At 55.4% G+C, this 15313-nt stretch overlaps 1 protein-coding gene across 4 annotated transcripts; it reads left to right on the top strand.

The window, feature by feature from the left end:
- Window positions 1-464: 464 nt before the first annotated feature.
- On the top strand, window positions 465-15312 carry Dbn1 (drebrin 1). Of its 4 annotated transcripts, none has more exons than XM_021215536.2 (15): window positions 465-717; window positions 5098-5153; window positions 5699-5811; window positions 6011-6085; window positions 6201-6347; window positions 6508-6585; window positions 6810-6961; window positions 7039-7102; window positions 10974-11030; window positions 11126-11255; window positions 12030-12167; window positions 12487-12657; window positions 13478-14157; window positions 14455-14557; window positions 14719-15312. In XM_021215536.2, the coding sequence occupies exons 1-15, from the start codon at window positions 632-634 to the stop codon at window positions 14787-14789; spliced, it is 2121 nt and encodes a 706-aa protein (XP_021071195.1). In that variant the 5' UTR covers window positions 465-631; the 3' UTR covers window positions 14790-15312. The 4 variants fall into 4 exon arrangements, with proteins under 4 accessions (XP_021071195.1, XP_021071194.1, XP_021071197.1 ...); XM_021215535.2 differs by having other exon boundaries at window positions 487-717; window positions 14452-14557; XM_021215538.2 differs by lacking the exon at window positions 12030-12167 and having other exon boundaries at window positions 487-717.
- The last annotated feature ends 1 nt before the right edge of the window (window position 15313 follows it).

Here is a 15313-nt window from a genome sequence, read left to right as displayed (position 1 = left end):
GGTCCTTTCAGAGGAAATGGGCTACATGCAACCCAGGCGTGGTCTGATGAGGAACTGAATCCGGGCAGGGACAGGGTAAGGACCATAAAGGGTTTAAGGTAGGATGGAACGGACCCAGGTCTGATGTGAGCCTGGGCTGAAGTTAAATGGATCAAGGGTGTTGGGCTGGGTCAATTATTCTGGGGAGATGGAGAGAGATGATCCTGGGCCTGGAATCTTGGTGGGTTTATGGCTAGGGAAGAGGGGTGTGCTGCCAGGTTGGGGACGAGGACAAGACAGGTGCATGGGACCGGCCCTGGGAGCAGAGCGGAAGCTCAGGGTCGGGTGCCGGCCGGCAGGGCGAGGGGCGTGTGTGGGACGCCCCGGGGCAAACTGGGAAGGGGGGGCGGGCCTCCCCCTGGGCCGGGCCGGGGCGGCGCTAGGACCGAGCGAGCCGAGGGAGTGAGCCGGGCGGAGCCAGCGCCCCCCGCCCCCCGCCGGCCGGCTCCCCTCCCCCGGCCGCTGGCTCGCTCGCTCTCAGCGCTGCAGAGGCTCTGAGGCGGCGGCGGCGACTCCCTCATCCCCTCCCTCCGGTGTCGGTCGGTCCGCCTGTGCGTGCGTCTGTCCGTTCGGCCTCGGTCCGGCCCGCAGCATGGCCGGCGTCAGCTTCAGCGGCCACCGCCTGGAGCTGCTGGCGGCGTACGAGGAGGTGATCCGGGAGGAGAGCGCAGCCGACTGGTGAGCCCCCCGCCCCCGCCCCCGCCCCCGGCCCCTTTGTCCCCAGGCCGCCGCGCGCCTTTGTTTCCCCGAGGCTCTGCCACCGGGAAGGGAGGGGGGAGACCCCGAAATGGTGCAACGGCCCGGGAGAGCCGGGGAGGGGCTGCCTTTGTGCGAGCCGGGGGAGGGGCCGCTCGGGCCAGGCTGGGCGCGCGGGCCGGGGCGCCCTGAGGCCGCCCTAAGGCTCACTGGGGGCGCGGGAGCCGGACGCCAGCCACGCGGGTGTGGAGCCCAGACGTGGGGCCTGGGGTCCTAGGGCCCTGCCGGAGCCCATCCCCCTTCTCACCCTGCCTCCCTCCACGGGCCCGGGGGACAGGTGTGCACGGGCCAGCCAAGGGCACCTTCGCCACCTTCGAGCGGGCGAGGACCGGGTGGGGACGGGGCGGGGACCCAGCTAGCGGAGCTAGAGCAGCCGGCCCGGCCACAGCACAAAGGAAAGCTAGGGCGGGGGAGGAGCGCCGAGGGCTGGGGGCCAGCGTGCCCCGCCCACCGGGGGCTTCTCGGGGTTGTCTTCCCCACACATCTAGGTTAGGGTGTGATACAAGGAGGTTCACTGCCACATGGCAACCACGAAGTGACTTCTTTATCCCTCACGGATCGCAGAGGAAGAGGCAGGGCTGAGCCCTTCTCTCCCCTTCTGAAGGAGCAGATCGCTAGGACGAGGCAGCTAGGCAGGAAGAGGCTCAGGAGATGGACCGGAGAAGCTTGGCTAGGGGACCAGCTGGGAGGAAGCGTGGAGGGAGCCTCCGCAGAGGGATGCCAGATGAGTAGATCTCTGGGACCCCAGCCCCTCCACTCAGCAGCAGGGGGCTATCAACCTCCGACTGGGGCGGAGTGAGTGAGTGGCTTCTCTTCCCCCTCCCCAGCTGTTATCCTCCCTGAGGTGGAGGAGTGTGAACCACCTGCCTTGGTCTGAAGTCTCAGGGTGTCAGGAAAACCAAGGGGGCTCCGATGCCCCGTTCTGAGCACAGCCCCCAAGTGTTCTTCTCAGAAACCCCCATTTTGTATTTGGATCTTTTCCTCTCCTTAGCCTGGAAGTAGGCTCTCGTTGAGAAAAACTGAGGCCGAGTTGGGGCTGATCTGAGGGACCCTCCAGTTGGGCTGGCCTCACTCACACCCTGGGAGGGCAGCCGGGTAGGGGGGCTGGAAGAGGGAACAAAATAACCAGGCGTCCAGGCCATGGTACTGCAGCACTGGCCGGTAGCCAGGCCCAGAGGGATGGACTCAGGAGACAAGTTCTTGTGTCTTGCAGGTCAGTTATAGGAGAGGCCTGCACAAGGCAAGCAGGGCAGTTTCCATCTTATTGTCCCAGCCCTGCCCCTGGGGGGCTGAGATCATGAGAGGCAGCAATCTGGGCAAATGGCCTGGTGGAGAAGCCTGCTTGGGGATGTGGCCCTGCCTGAGGAGAAACACTGGCCAGTCTATGGGCTGTAGACAACACCTTCTATCTCTTAACCCCTCGAAAACTGGACACTGGCAACCCAGTGCTGGGGCTACCAATGACTTCTGCCCCGCATCCTGCTCAGAACAGGCCCGGACCTCCATCACCAGCAGCATCCATGTAGCCAAAGGGAAGGAGTTATTCATCCCTGGCCTGTGCGCCAGCCCCGTCTGGGTTGTGTGGGGGACATGTGCAGATGCACAGATGCACCCTCGCTTACATGTTTGCTTACTTCCAAGGGCCTTAACAGCATGTTGTAAAAGGGTGGTGAGGGTCCCATCCTGCAGAAGATGGCGTGGCTCTTCTCAGCTCTTATCCCACAATCAGGAGCTGGCTAAGGTCTCACGGCTCAGGACAGACCCACATTTAACAGCCCAGTGGGAGGGGTGTCTGGGTTCAAATGTTGGGGCATGAGTATTTGATGTCTTCCCTCTCCCTTGACTTTGTGTGTGTGTGGTGGAGCTTGGGGCTGCTGGCCCCTAGGAGGCAGGGTCTCTTCAATGCACTCGGTCCTTGTGCTGTAAGCAGGTCACAGGGGAAGTCAGATTGTGTGGTGGGAAAGGCCAGCACCACCCTGGTTATGATGTGATTCATTGTGTGAGAAGTTCCTGCTCTTCTCAAGTGCTCTGAGGAAAGAGGGGGATGGGCAGAGTCCATCTGGGGTCTCCTGGGCCTTTCCAGTTCCAGCTCCCTGAGAGCATGCCGGGTCTTGAGCCTTCCAGTGCTAGTAACCCTGCTGAAGCCAGACTCTCGCCTTGCCCTAGTCCGGTGTCTCTGGCTTAGGTGGTGGATAAGCGTTTGTGTCAACATTACAAATCCCTGTGGTACTATTTTGTGCCGAGGCAGCAGTGTGTGTTAGCACAGTCAGAGTCCCTGCCTTCCCAAGACTGACAGGACAGCCTGTGGCAGTGAGTATCTCCATGTGCACATCTAGAGTCCTCTTCTCTTCTACTTTGCCCTAAGTGTTTACTAGCTCCTACCTGCCAGTCCCAGCGTACCCGTGTTATGTTAGAGAGACACTGTCCAGCAGGGTCTGGGGCAGATGTCTATCCCCGTTCCTGCTGAGTGCTATAGCGCTCTGGGGCGCGAAGCTCAGCCTGAGACTGGTCCCTGGAGCTGGTAGCGGCATCCCAAGTGGTCTTCATGTACAGAAAAACGCAATGCAACTCTCGGGTAGAAAGTGTTCTTCAGAACTGAATCTGGGAGCCAGCGTGGCCCAGGGGTGGGTGTGAATACACAGTCATTTTGGAGAGATGGGTTAGGCAGAGCTGAGAGGGTTTGAATGAGACACAGTCTCTGCTGAGGAAGGATTGTGGCCCTAGCAGGGGAGGGGGGGCTGTTTGGAGGTGGTGGGCATAGAGAAATGATAAAAGGGGCTTCAGAGTCTTGAGACTTGAGAGCAGCCTGCCCCAGAGAGCTGTCCTGGCCAGAGCAGTGTCTTGGAAGGAGCCAGGCAGGATTCCTGGTGCTGGCTCAGTGTTTCATCTGTGACTACAGAGGGAGACACCCTGTTTCTTTGAGGGCTCTTTGTTCCTGGCCATGGGGTTAGGGCAGCCTGACAGGTGCTGGGGCAGCTGTGCAGGGGGTGGGCGGAGGGGGAGCAGCTGTCGGGTCTGCTGGGGCAGCAGTTGCACCATGGGCTCAGACGTGCAGCCCACCTGTGTGTGTCTTTGTGGAGCAAAGCAGGGAGGGGAGGGGCTGCAGGGGCCTATTTGGTTGTCTTAACAGGGGTCAACAACCCCTGGGCCTGGGGTTGGCCCTCCCCTCCCTCCCTCCCTCCCTCCTTCCTCTCCCCCCTCCTCCTTTTTTTACCCCTTTTCTTCCCTCCTCCACCATTTTATTTTCTCCACTTCCCTCCCGTCTCTTGTCTGTTCTCTTCCCCCTCTTCTTTTCTTCCTCCTCCCTGTTCCCCCCTTCCCTCCATCTCTGCTTTTTTCTTTTCTAAAGCACACCTCAGCCTCCTGACTTAGATGGGAAATGGGAGATGAGCAAGGTTCTGAGTCCTTCTGAATCTCAGGGACCAAGATTCCCTTCTCCATGTGTCTCAGCTTGGTGCCTGCATCAGGATGGGTTGGGGGGGGGCTCAGGGGAGGAATGTCTACATTACCTTCCATGAAATGGATGAATTAGTATGCCTGCCAAGAATAAATACAGAGCAGAAAAGGCTAGGGAGGAAGGAAGTCATTAGTTTAGCTCTCTGGTTGGCTTCAGGCTATATGGTCGTCCTCGGAGGCTTCAGGGAGGGCAGTGGCTGCCTCCGGGCTAGAAGACCAGATCTTAGGGTCAGAGTCGGGGAGTGATCACAGCAGCCTCATCCCCATCTCAGAGAGGGAGAGATTGAGTCTGAGGATGTCCCCGGGGTCCTTTGTGTTCCAGGAGAATGCAGCTCTGGTGGGCTGGTTTCTGTGCCAGTTGCTGGGTTGTCATGGTTACCAGGGGATGCCCAGCATCGAGTACCAGATTCTTCTCCCTCCCAAAAGGGGGAGGGGCAGCGGGTACCAAGGCACGCACCAGGTAGATTCCTGGCTCTGGCCAATGAGGGATGAGAATCATGGTCGCCAGGGAACGGTAACTAAGGAACCGTTGCCTTGGAGTCTCCATCGCACACCCGCTCCACTGAGTTGTGGGCTGCCAGGGCTAGGGCTGGACGCTGAGCTGACTAGGCAGCGATTTCTTCCCCCCACCATTCCCTGACTGCCATCTGACCCAGGTCTTCCAGCTCAGCGGGAACGATGCCTAGCCTTATTGTCATGACCAATCGAAAACCACAGCTTTGCCCCTCGTCATCCTGTTCTGCCCTGCTTGTCTCCTCTGGTATCACTCTCCCTCCCTAGTGCCTTCCCCACCCAAAATTGGCTGCCTAGGCCCTGACAGTTCTGAGCCACCCTCCCTCTCCGCAGGGCTCTGTACACATATGAGGACGGCTCAGATGACCTCAAGCTTGCAGCGTCGGGAGGTAAGAATCCCAGCTGTTCTCCCTCCTTCCCACCGCCCACTTCCTTGCCTCCGTCCAGCAGACCCACGCTTGTCCATGGTTGTCCTTCCTCCCAGTCATCCCCGCATTCCTCAGCGTGTAGAGGAATGCTTCCTGTTTGACTTCTGGGAAGGCACAGTGAGGAAAAGCAACTTGCCCAGCATCATACAGCTAGGGAAGGGGCCTAGTAGGGTGGTCCAGCTCAGTGCTACTCTTAGAGCTTCGAGATTTCCTTAAGGAAAGGTTCCTGTGCCTCGCTGGGCACTAGCACCTAGAAAGACACGAGAGGTGTGATCCCTGAGAAATGGAGATGTGTTAACAGACCTCTTCTGTCCCGTCTCAAGTCAGGCCCAGGGGGATTCAGAAGCAAAGCTAGAATCCTGCCAACTCCTTTGCCTCATTACACAGAGGTCTGGGCCTCTAGCTCTGAGGAATAGAAATCCCCTGGTGGAGGGGCTGGTTCTAGACACTTGCAGGGTGAAGGGTGTAGGAGATGGGGAATCCCAACACCTCCCTGGTTTCCCCAGAAGGGGGCTTGCAGGAGCTTTCCGGCCATTTCGAGAACCAGAAAGTGATGTACGGTTTCTGCAGCGTCAAGGACTCCCAAGCTGCCCTGCCAAAATATGTGCTCATCAACTGGGTATGTGGCTGTGGGATGGGGCTGGGAGCTGAAGGCCCCAGAGCGGCCACATTCCACCCATAGCCACTTCTGGGGAAAAGCCTACACTAGTTCTTGGGAAGATAGCCTGGGCCCATAGACTGCTTTGCCTTCAGGCTGTTGGGCCAATTGTCGTCCACTCCTCCTGTCCTGAGCCCCCCCTTCACTGGGCACATTGCAGGTTGGTGAGGATGTGCCTGATGCCCGAAAATGTGCTTGTGCCAGTCATGTGGCCAAGGTGGCTGAATTCTTCCAGGTATGTTGGGACCGGGTCTGAAGTGGGCACAGTTGGTCACCTAGGGCCAGGTTTGTATGCTGGGGTTGGTGATGGGAATTTGGATGCCACCTAAACACTGCTTTTTGTATGGAAGGGTGTTGACGTAATTGTGAATGCCAGCAGTGTGGAAGACATCGATGCTGGTGCCATTGGGCAGCGGCTCTCCAATGGACTGGCACGGCTCTCCAGCCCAGTATTGCACCGCCTGCGCCTTCGGGAGGATGAAAATGCTGAACCGGTGGTCAGTGTATTCCCGGGACAGGCTGGTCTCGTGTCACCTGTGTGATCTGGTCCCCAGTCGGGCTTCCCCAGGCCCTCTTAGCCCTCATTTTGCACATGTGAGTACTGGACTGTTCCTTGGGTCTGCTCTTGCACTCACACCCAGGCACTTGACTCTGCAGGGCACCACCTACCAGAAGACTGATGCAGCAGTGGAGATGAAGCGGATTAACCGTGAGCAGTTTTGGGAGCAGGCCAAGGTGGGCAATGCTGTCCCTAAGCCTTCAGGCCCAGGTGTCCCTACCTGAGCCTGTGGGGTAGCTCTGACCTCTCTCGGCTGAAAGAGCAAACCCTTTTGGTCTGCACACAGGGCTCATCCCCCTAATTCCCAGAAGGCCACCTCCCCAGCCTGGGTGGGAGTAGAATTGGAAGGGCCAAGGCTGGCCTGAGCTCAGGGCTTGTCCTTCCTGGGTGTGGGGTGCAGAAGGAGGAAGAGCTGCGGAAGGAGGAGGAGAGGAAGAAGGCTCTGGACGCCAGGCTCAGGTTTGAACAGGAACGGATGGAGCAGGAGCGGCAGGAGCAGGAGGAACGTGAGCGGCGCTACCGAGAGCGGGAGCAGCAGATCGAGGAGCACAGGTGAGGTCAGGCTCAAGGCGGAGGGCCACCCTGCCCCCAGCCCACCCTGAAGTGGCTTCCCGCACTTCTCCTTCCAGGAGGAAACAGCAGAGTCTGGAAGCTGAAGAAGCCAAGAGGAGGTTAAAGGAGCAGTCTATCTTTGTAAGTTATTTTCCAGGGCTCTTGTGCCTGGCCAGGAACGTGAGGCTAGCCTGTGTTCTGTCCTCTGAGAGCATGTGTGGGCATCCCTATCATGTCAGGTCCAGCACCTATCTTGTGGGTTCCTGGTGTTTGGGTGAAAAACACCAGCAACAGCAACAACAAAACATTTCTTTTAGATGTTTTTCTGCAAATTGGAAAAGAAAATCCACCTTGACTCTGACCCCCGCTGACCTGGCTCCTCCACTGCTTCTGCCTTGAGACCTGGGGGCCCTGGGGTGTATTAGTCATGGGCTCTGCATTTGGGGATGGGGGGGCTTGAGAATTAGGGAGGCTTTGTAATGAAAGGACTTGGAGCTCCTGTATGAATGTAGGCTAGTGTTGCTAGAGACTAAACAAATAGACAGGCTCTGGGGCAGCCTCCTCTTCCACTGTTGCTGTCCGAATCTATATTGTGCACAGCCATTCCCAGCAAGATCTTTTGAAAAAGCCAAGTTTTGTAGGAATCTTGAAGGTGTGCGTGCACACACAGAAGTAGACTAGTGTAGTGACTTCTGAAGTCGCCTTTCATCTTTGTCAGTTACCATCATCTTAAGCAATGGCTGCTGAGGTTTTGCTCCTAAGAGTTAATCCACTGCTTCAAAGTATCTCATGGGAAGGAAAGTAAAGATGTAGCAACATTGTAGCCAGCTGTGCTCCTTTGATTTCAGGTCCTCCAAGAAAGGTCCCACCTGAAACTGAAATTTAGCACTCTAAAATGATTTCTGCCCCACCCCCACCCCCCAAGACTGGGTTTCTCTGTAGCCCTGGAACTTGCTCTATAGACCAGGCTGTCCTCGAACTCACAAAGATCAGCCTGACACTGCATCCCAAGTGCTGGGTGCCACCACTGTCCAGCAAAAATGATTTAAATTGGGAATGCTTAGGTGTTGCACTGGTTTCTCTCCTGTTAATGAGTTCATTTGTTTAGATTTACTTATTTCAGATATATGAGTGTTTTTGCCTGCCTGTATGCTTGTGCACTGTGTGTATGCAGTGCCTGCAGAATCCAGAAGATACTGGATCTCCTAGAACTGAAGTTACAGATGGTTGTGAGCCAGCATGTGGGTGCTGGGAACCAAACCTTGGTCCTCTGCAAGAGCAGCAAGGACTCCTAACCGCTGAGCCATCTCTCCAGCCCCTTGGATCCCTTTTGGCCTTGGGTTCTCGTGTGTCAGAACGCTTAGGCACAACAACGCTTTGACCCTTGAGTCTTCTCTCCCTCCTGCCCACAGCTCTAACTTGTTTCTGTGATGTTGACATTGCTCATAGTTAATGCCTCTTTGATAAGCATAATCTCTTCCTTTTATGGAATGTGTGAGTGTGTGTGTGTGTGAGTGTGTGTGTGTGTGTGTGTGTGTGTGTGTGTGTGTGTATTTGTGGTATGGATAGTGCATTTACCCACCATGCACTTGTAAAGGCCAGAGGTTCGCTTTTGGTGTCTCCCTCTGTAGTTACCCACTTTATTTTTTGAGACAGAACCTGCTTATTTTGAACCTGCTTACTGTTCTGGCTCTTGTGTTTGGCTAGTGAGCCCCAGGGGTCTCTGCCTCTGCTCCTCAAGTGCTGGTGATAAAGGTTTATGTTCTCTGCTGAGCTTAGTATGTGTCTTGCTGAGGATCCAAACGTGAGAAGTCCATGCTTTATCCACTAAGACATCTCTCCAGCCTATGTCTGTCCCTTTCTTTGATGGCAGAAAAATAAGTTCTAGGTTATATGCTCAGAGGCCAAACTCTGAGCCAGGAGTGGTGGCAGAAACCTGTAATCCCAACACCAGGAAAGCAGAGGCAGACATCACTGTGACTTCAAGACCAGCCTGGTCTACTTTGTGAGTTCCAGACCAGCCAGCTCTCTAAAGTAAGACCCTGTCCAAAATATAAGAAAAAAGTTTGCCGGGCAGTGGTGGCACACGCCTTTAATCCCAGCACTTGGGAGGCAGAGGCAGGCGGATTTCTGAGTTCAAGGCCAGCCTGGTCTACAGAGTGAGTTCCAGGACAGCCAGAGCTACACAGAGAAACCCTGTCTCAAAAAAACCAAAAAAAAAAAAAAAAAAAAAAAAAAGTTCTGTCCCTCACCCAGCTCTTGCCCCTTCTGCCCAATTTGCCCCATGAACGACAGAAGATGCCAACTAAGAGGCTTCTGATATAGTGAGTTTCATTGAGCAAACACATACCAGCCTCATGCTGGCTGTTCAAATAGACTTGGGGCTTCATCCGGTGTTTCTCACAGAAGGTGAGGGAAGTGACCCCAGAAACAGGAAACACAATGCTGTGTAGTCTGTGGTATCTGCTGGGAACTCCCTGAGGGGACCCAGAAAAGGAAATGACCTAAATGAATCAGGGACTTCTTGCTCAGGAGTTAGTGACCAAGCGGAGGCTTTAAAACTGGAGAGGCTGGAAGAGGCGTGACGTGAGCTGGCCTCCGATGCCAAAGGATGGAGTTGAGAATCGGGATGACTGCTCTAGGCTGCGACTGGAGCACACAGAGAACATTATGTCCACATCTAGCAGAGGACGTGGGCGAGTTGGAGCCAGGATAGATGGTGGGGTTGGCGACGTGAAGAAGACTAGATCCGACTGAGGAAGGGGAACAGAGCCAAGCAAGGGGCCTGCCCACCTACAGTCCTGGGTTTCAGTCTTAAAACAGAAGCCAAGAAATGACCAAATGGGAATTAGGGAGTGGGGGACTGCAGTGAACTGGGCTGTCATCATGGTGTAGGGAAACTAGGGGCCTGAGTATACAGCTCAGAGGCAGAGCACTGTCCAGCAAGCCTCTACCCCAACTCCCAGGGTGGGACAGTCACACAGCAAGAGAGAGACAGAGACAGACAAACAGAAAGAGAACACAAACTAGATATTCTGAGGGCTGTGAGAGATTCCATCTCAAAAAACAAAAGCCAAGCCGGGCGTGGTGGCGCATGCCTTTAATCCCAGCACTCAGGAGGCAGAGGCAGGCGAATTTCTGAGTTCAAGGCCAGCCTGGTCTACTAAGTGAGTTTCAGGACAGCCAAGGCTATACAGAGAAACCCTGTCTCGGAAAAAACAAAAACAAAAAAACAAAAAAACAAAAGCCAGGGGAGGTGGTAAAGCTGGAAGTTCAAGACTAGCCTAACAATTTAATGAGACCCTGTCTCAAAATAAAAAACATAAAGGGCGGAGTCACTGCTAAAGCATTCGCTTGGCTTCTGTGAGGACCTGGGGACAATGCCTTGGATGACAAAATAGGAAACCAGATTCTATTTTCAGTTCAACATGAGTGGTAGCAGCTTAATTTATGAGGTTTTAAAACCTTGCTATTGAGGCCTGAAGAGAGGTCACAGCAGCAATGAAGAGCACCGGTTTCTCTTCCAGAGGATCTCGGTTCAATCCCCAGTGCCCACATGTTGGGCACCATCTGTGTCTCCAATTCTAGGGATACAACACCCTCTTTTGTCCTCTGAGGGAACTGCATGCACCTCGTGAGCAGACATACAGGCAGGCAGAACATCCACACACATAAAATAATGTTTTTTGTTTTGTTTTGTTTTTAAATGGCTTTAAAATATGACATCAGAAAAATACCCAGTCCATGAGCCATATTCAGCCTGTGCTTGGTGTGATGTAAGCTAACTAAGGGACCAGGAGTATACTGGATGGTCCTGGATACCTGGTTAGGTGGGACTTAGATGAGTCAGGGGCTCAAGGCCTAGCTGGCCGGTCTGGGGATGAGGTGACTGCAGACATTGAAAGAGAAGAGGAGGCTGTGGACCTGAGTTCTGAGAGGAGCAAAGAGCCACCTTTGAGATTCTGCGGGGTTGGAAAGAGACACTCAGGACATTGTCCCTTTGGTTTTCCAGGGTGACCAGCGGGATGAAGAAGAGTCCCAGATGAAGAAGTCAGAGTCAGAGGTGGAGGTGAGAGCGGGGGAGTGGCAAGTGAGACGGATGGGTGGGGCTGGCTCAGGCCGCTAGCCCTGCCCAGCTCTCTAACTCTTCCCTTGTGCCCTCAGGAGGCGGCTGCCATCATTGCCCAGCGGCCTGATAACCCACGGGAATTCTTCAGACAGCAGGAACGAGTGGCATCGGCCTCTGGTGGCAGTTGTGACGCGCCCGCGCCTGCGCCCTTCAACCATCGACCAGGTAGTCCTTGGCCCCCTCCTTGCCCGATCCGTACTCCTCAGACTATGGCCCTCATTCCCTTTGGGACTTCTTCTTGGAAAAGAAGCCTTGCCCAAGGACTCCTTGGAGAAGGCAAGATCCCCTTCAGTGTGTTTCCACCCCCAGCTTTCCAGGTGGTAGCACCCCCCAGAGGGGCTGGGTTGGGGGGCACTGTCAGTGTGGGGCATTGGCTGAGTAATGGCTGGTAATGACGGCCGGTAGGGCAGATTTGGTGAAGCATCAGCCACGCTGCTGGCATTGGGAGCTTCCCTGCACGGCTGGACTAGGTCTGGCCTGAAGGCTTTGGATGCATGGAGGGTGGGACCTTGCTCTGACCTTCAGTGTGAGCATCCTGGAGCAACTGTTCTCTGGGCTTGCTTGTTTGGCTTCTCCTTGTGTAGCTTCTGCCTCCCTTTGAAGCGCCCTTTCATTTCTTATCTGCTGGTGTGAACATTTGCATCTTCTGTGTGCTTGGTCATTTTGCCGGGGTTCCAGGAGCATGGCAGACTAGACTCATTCGTGCTGCTACGCAGAGGCTGGCTGTTGTGTGTCCATGTGTCTATATCTGGTGCTGGTTGGTGGGAGGCATCAGATGGCTTGAGGCTGTGGTCCAGCTTGGCTGAATGTGCACCCTGGCTGAAGGTTGCTTGGACGTCTAGGGCTGGCCCTGGGGGTGGGTGAGGCCTTGGGGCAGGGGTGGGGGAGACTGACCCTCTCTTGTCCTCTGTCTCTTTCTCTGTCTGTCTCTCTCGGCAGGTCGTCCGTACTGCCCTTTCATAAAGGCATCGGACAGTGGGCCTTCCTCCTCCTCCTCTTCCTCCTCTTCCCCTCCACGGACTCCCTTTCCCTATATCACCTGCCACCGCACCCCAAACCTCTCTTCCTCCCTCCCATGTAGGTAGCAGCCCCAGGCCTCGGCAGGGTGGGGTAAGGAGGGCCCCGCTTCCCAGCAGCCCCCTCGCCCTTTCTCCCCCAGCCTGACTGCTGACTGCTGGTGTTTGTCCCCAGAGCAGGTACTACCTGCCTCTTGTCCCTGGCCCTGTAGGGCACTGGCCCCCAGTGGCCTGGTTTACAGGGTCCGGAGCAGTACTCTGGCCCCTGGGGGGCCTGGGGAGCTCACAGCCCCCACCCACACTAAAGACACAAGGTGGATAGTCCCGATTCCACCTAGCTCCCACGTCCTCACTCACTAGTCTGGCCATTTGCTCCGCAGGCAGCCACCTGGATAGCCACCGGAGGATGGCACCCACTCCTATTCCTACCCGGAGCCCATCTGATTCCAGCACAGCCTCTACCCCCATCGCTGAGCAGATCGAGAGGGCCCTGGATGAGGTCACATCCTCGCAGCCTCCACCTCCACCTCCACCCCCTCCACCAGCTCAAGGTAAGAGAAGGGCCCCATCAGTACCTATCCTTCCATCAGTCTCTGGGTGGGGAACCCCAGGTTGCCACAGTAACGTAGTTCAAAGGACCTGGACCACTCCTCACCAACACTACACTGCTAAGGAAGTTACTGTAGCAGAGGAGTGCCCTGGTTTTGCTCTCAGACAATGCCTTCTCTAAACCTCATTGGCTCATCACTGAGGAATGTGGCCTTTCTCCCGGTGGTTTAAAAAGAGTGGGTGAGGGCTGGAGAGATGGCTCCGAGGTTAAGAGCACTGGTTGCTCTCCCTGAGGTCCTGAGTCCAATTCCCAGCATCCACATGGTGGCTCACAACCATCTATAATGAGATCTGGTGCCCTCTTCTGACCTGGAGGCATACAAGCAGGCAGGATGCTGTATACATAATAAAAATAAATCTTTCAAAACATAAAAATAAAAAGAGTGGGTGAGGGCTGGAGAGATGGCTCAGTGGTTAAGAGCACCGACTGCTCTTCTGAAGGTCCTGAGTTCAAATCCCAGCAACCACATGGTGGCTCACAACCATCCCTAATGAGATCTGCATGCCCTCTTCTGGTGCATCTGGAGACAGCTACAGTGTACTTAGATATAATAAATAAATAAATCTTTAAAAAAAAAAATAGAGTGGGTGAAAGGGGCAGTTCCTGTGAGGAGGAACAGTTGTGGTAGAAGGCATCTCAAAATTACCCGGATGTCCCAAACTTGTCACTCTTCAGTGGGTGGGCATGCTACGCTGGCCCAGGGTATCTGTCCCTCCCCAAGGGGGCTGACTGTATTGTGTCCTTCATGTGTGCTGCAACAGAGGCCCAGGAGTCTACCCCCAGACTGGATGAAGAGCTCAGCAAGGAGGCCAAAGCAGCAGCAGCTCCTGAGGTCTGGGCTGGCTGTGCAGAGGAGACCCCTCAGGCACAGGAACCGCCCCTGTTGCAAAGCAGCCCCCTGGAGGACTCGATGTGCACAGAATCTTCAGGGCAGGCTGTCCTGGCTGCCCCTGCGGAGCCCGCTGCCTCTGTCACCTCAGCAGCTGACACCCATGCAGCTGACACCATCGAGACCACCACTGCCACTACTGACACCATTATTGCCAACAACGTCACCCCTGCCACTGCCAGCCTCATTGATCTATGGCCTGGCAACGGGGAAGAGGCCTCAACACCTCAGGCTGAACCTAGGGTGTCCACGCCACCGTCAGGTGCTGAGGCCTCCCCGGCAGAGGTGCCCCTGCTCAATGAGGCCGCTCAGGAGCCACTGCTGCCAGTAGGCGAAGGCTGTGCCAACCTTCTTAATTTTGATGAGCTGCCAGAACCTCCAGCCACTTTCTGTGACCCAGAGGAGGAAGTAGAAGGAGAGACACTGGCTGCCTCCCAGGTCCTAACTATGCCCTCAGCTCTAGAGGAGGTAGATCAGGTGCTGGAGCAGGAGCTGGAGCCAGAACCTCACCTGCTGACCAATGGAGAGACCACTCAAAAGGAGGGGACCCAGGTGGGACAGGGGGAGCCTGGTGGGAGGGACAGTAGTCAGTGCAGAGGGGGAGGACTGATTGCTTGTAGATCCATATTGAGAAGAAGCTCTATGCCACGCCCCTTTCCATTTCTGCCATGCCCTGGCAGGCATCTGTGTTTCCCCAGCAACCAAGGATTCCAAGGGTGGTTGCTGGGGAAACAGGCTCAGGCCCGATAGATCAGCTGTTGTCCTGTCAGTTGGGTCCTGGTGACCTATGCTTTTATTAAAATAAATAAGTAAACAAACAAACCAAAAACAAATAACAAACCCCAGCAGGCCAGCGAAGGATACTTCAGTCAATCACAGGAGGAAGAGTTTGCCCAATCAGAAGAGCCATGTGCAAAGGCTCCGCCTCCTGTGTTCTACAACAAGCCTCCAGGTAGTATCCCCGGATGAATGATGGGAATTTTGGAATTCTGGGATGGGACTGGAGGGCTAGGGGTGTCACTAGACACGGTTGGCACAGCTCTTAGAGGTTGGGGGCGGGTGGCACCATTGATGGATCTACCCAGCCTTCTCTCTTCTCCCAATATATCCTAGAAATCGACATCACCTGCTGGGATGCAGACCCAGTTCCTGAAGAGGAAGAGGGCTTCGAAGGTGGTGATTAGCGGCGACTGCCCCCTGACTGCCCTCGCCAAGGCTGCCCACCTGCAGTGGCCTCTGGCCAGCCGGCTTGCAGTGCCAGCATTAGCAGCAGCCCCGCCTGGCTCCCACTCTGGATTCCGGCACTGGCCGGGGACCTGTCTGCTTCCCTACCCACAGGGCCTGACTTTTACAGCTTTTCTCTTTTTTTTAAAAGTTGATAGACTTGTACAATTGACTGGTTTTCCTCCCGTTGGTAGTTGAAACAATGTTGCAGATTCCACCCCCTTCCTGCCCAGACCAGATTGTAGCTTAGTCCTTCCTGCTCAGCTGACCAGGGTGGAGGCCTCACCCTGCTTGGGACCTGGTGGGGGTCGGGGGTTCTGGTGGGAAAATGTTCCCCCATCACTTTTCCTAGTTTTATGTTTCTTGGAAAAAAATATCACTTTGTATTCTCTATCCAGGGCTTCAGATATTTTGCACGAAATTTAAAACATGGCAATAAATGGCTCGTGGGCTCTGGCTCCCTGGGACCCCTCCCCTTCTCTTT

The sequence above is a fragment of the Mus pahari genome, chromosome 16 (assembly GCF_900095145.1).
Source record: "Mus pahari chromosome 16, PAHARI_EIJ_v1.1, whole genome shotgun sequence".
Lineage (NCBI taxonomy): Eukaryota > Metazoa > Chordata > Mammalia > Rodentia > Muridae > Mus > Mus pahari.
Note: the sequence above shows the minus strand (reverse complement) of the source record. Positions and strands in the feature narration are given on the sequence as shown.

What these genes read in the sequence shown, in the direction of transcription:
- Dbn1 (XM_021215535.2), top strand. Translation starts at nt 632, where the DNA reads ATGGCCGGCGTCAGCTTCAGCGGCCACCGCCTGGAGCTGCTGGCGGCG. An exon ending in AGGTGGCTGAATTCTTCCAG is followed by an intron (nt 6,086 to 6,200) that starts GTATGTTGGGAC and finishes TTTGTATGGAAG; the next exon opens with GGTGTTGACGTAATTGTGAA. An exon ending in TAAAGGAGCAGTCTATCTTT is followed by an intron (nt 7,103 to 10,973) that starts GTAAGTTATTTT and finishes TTGGTTTTCCAG; the next exon opens with GGTGACCAGCGGGATGAAGA.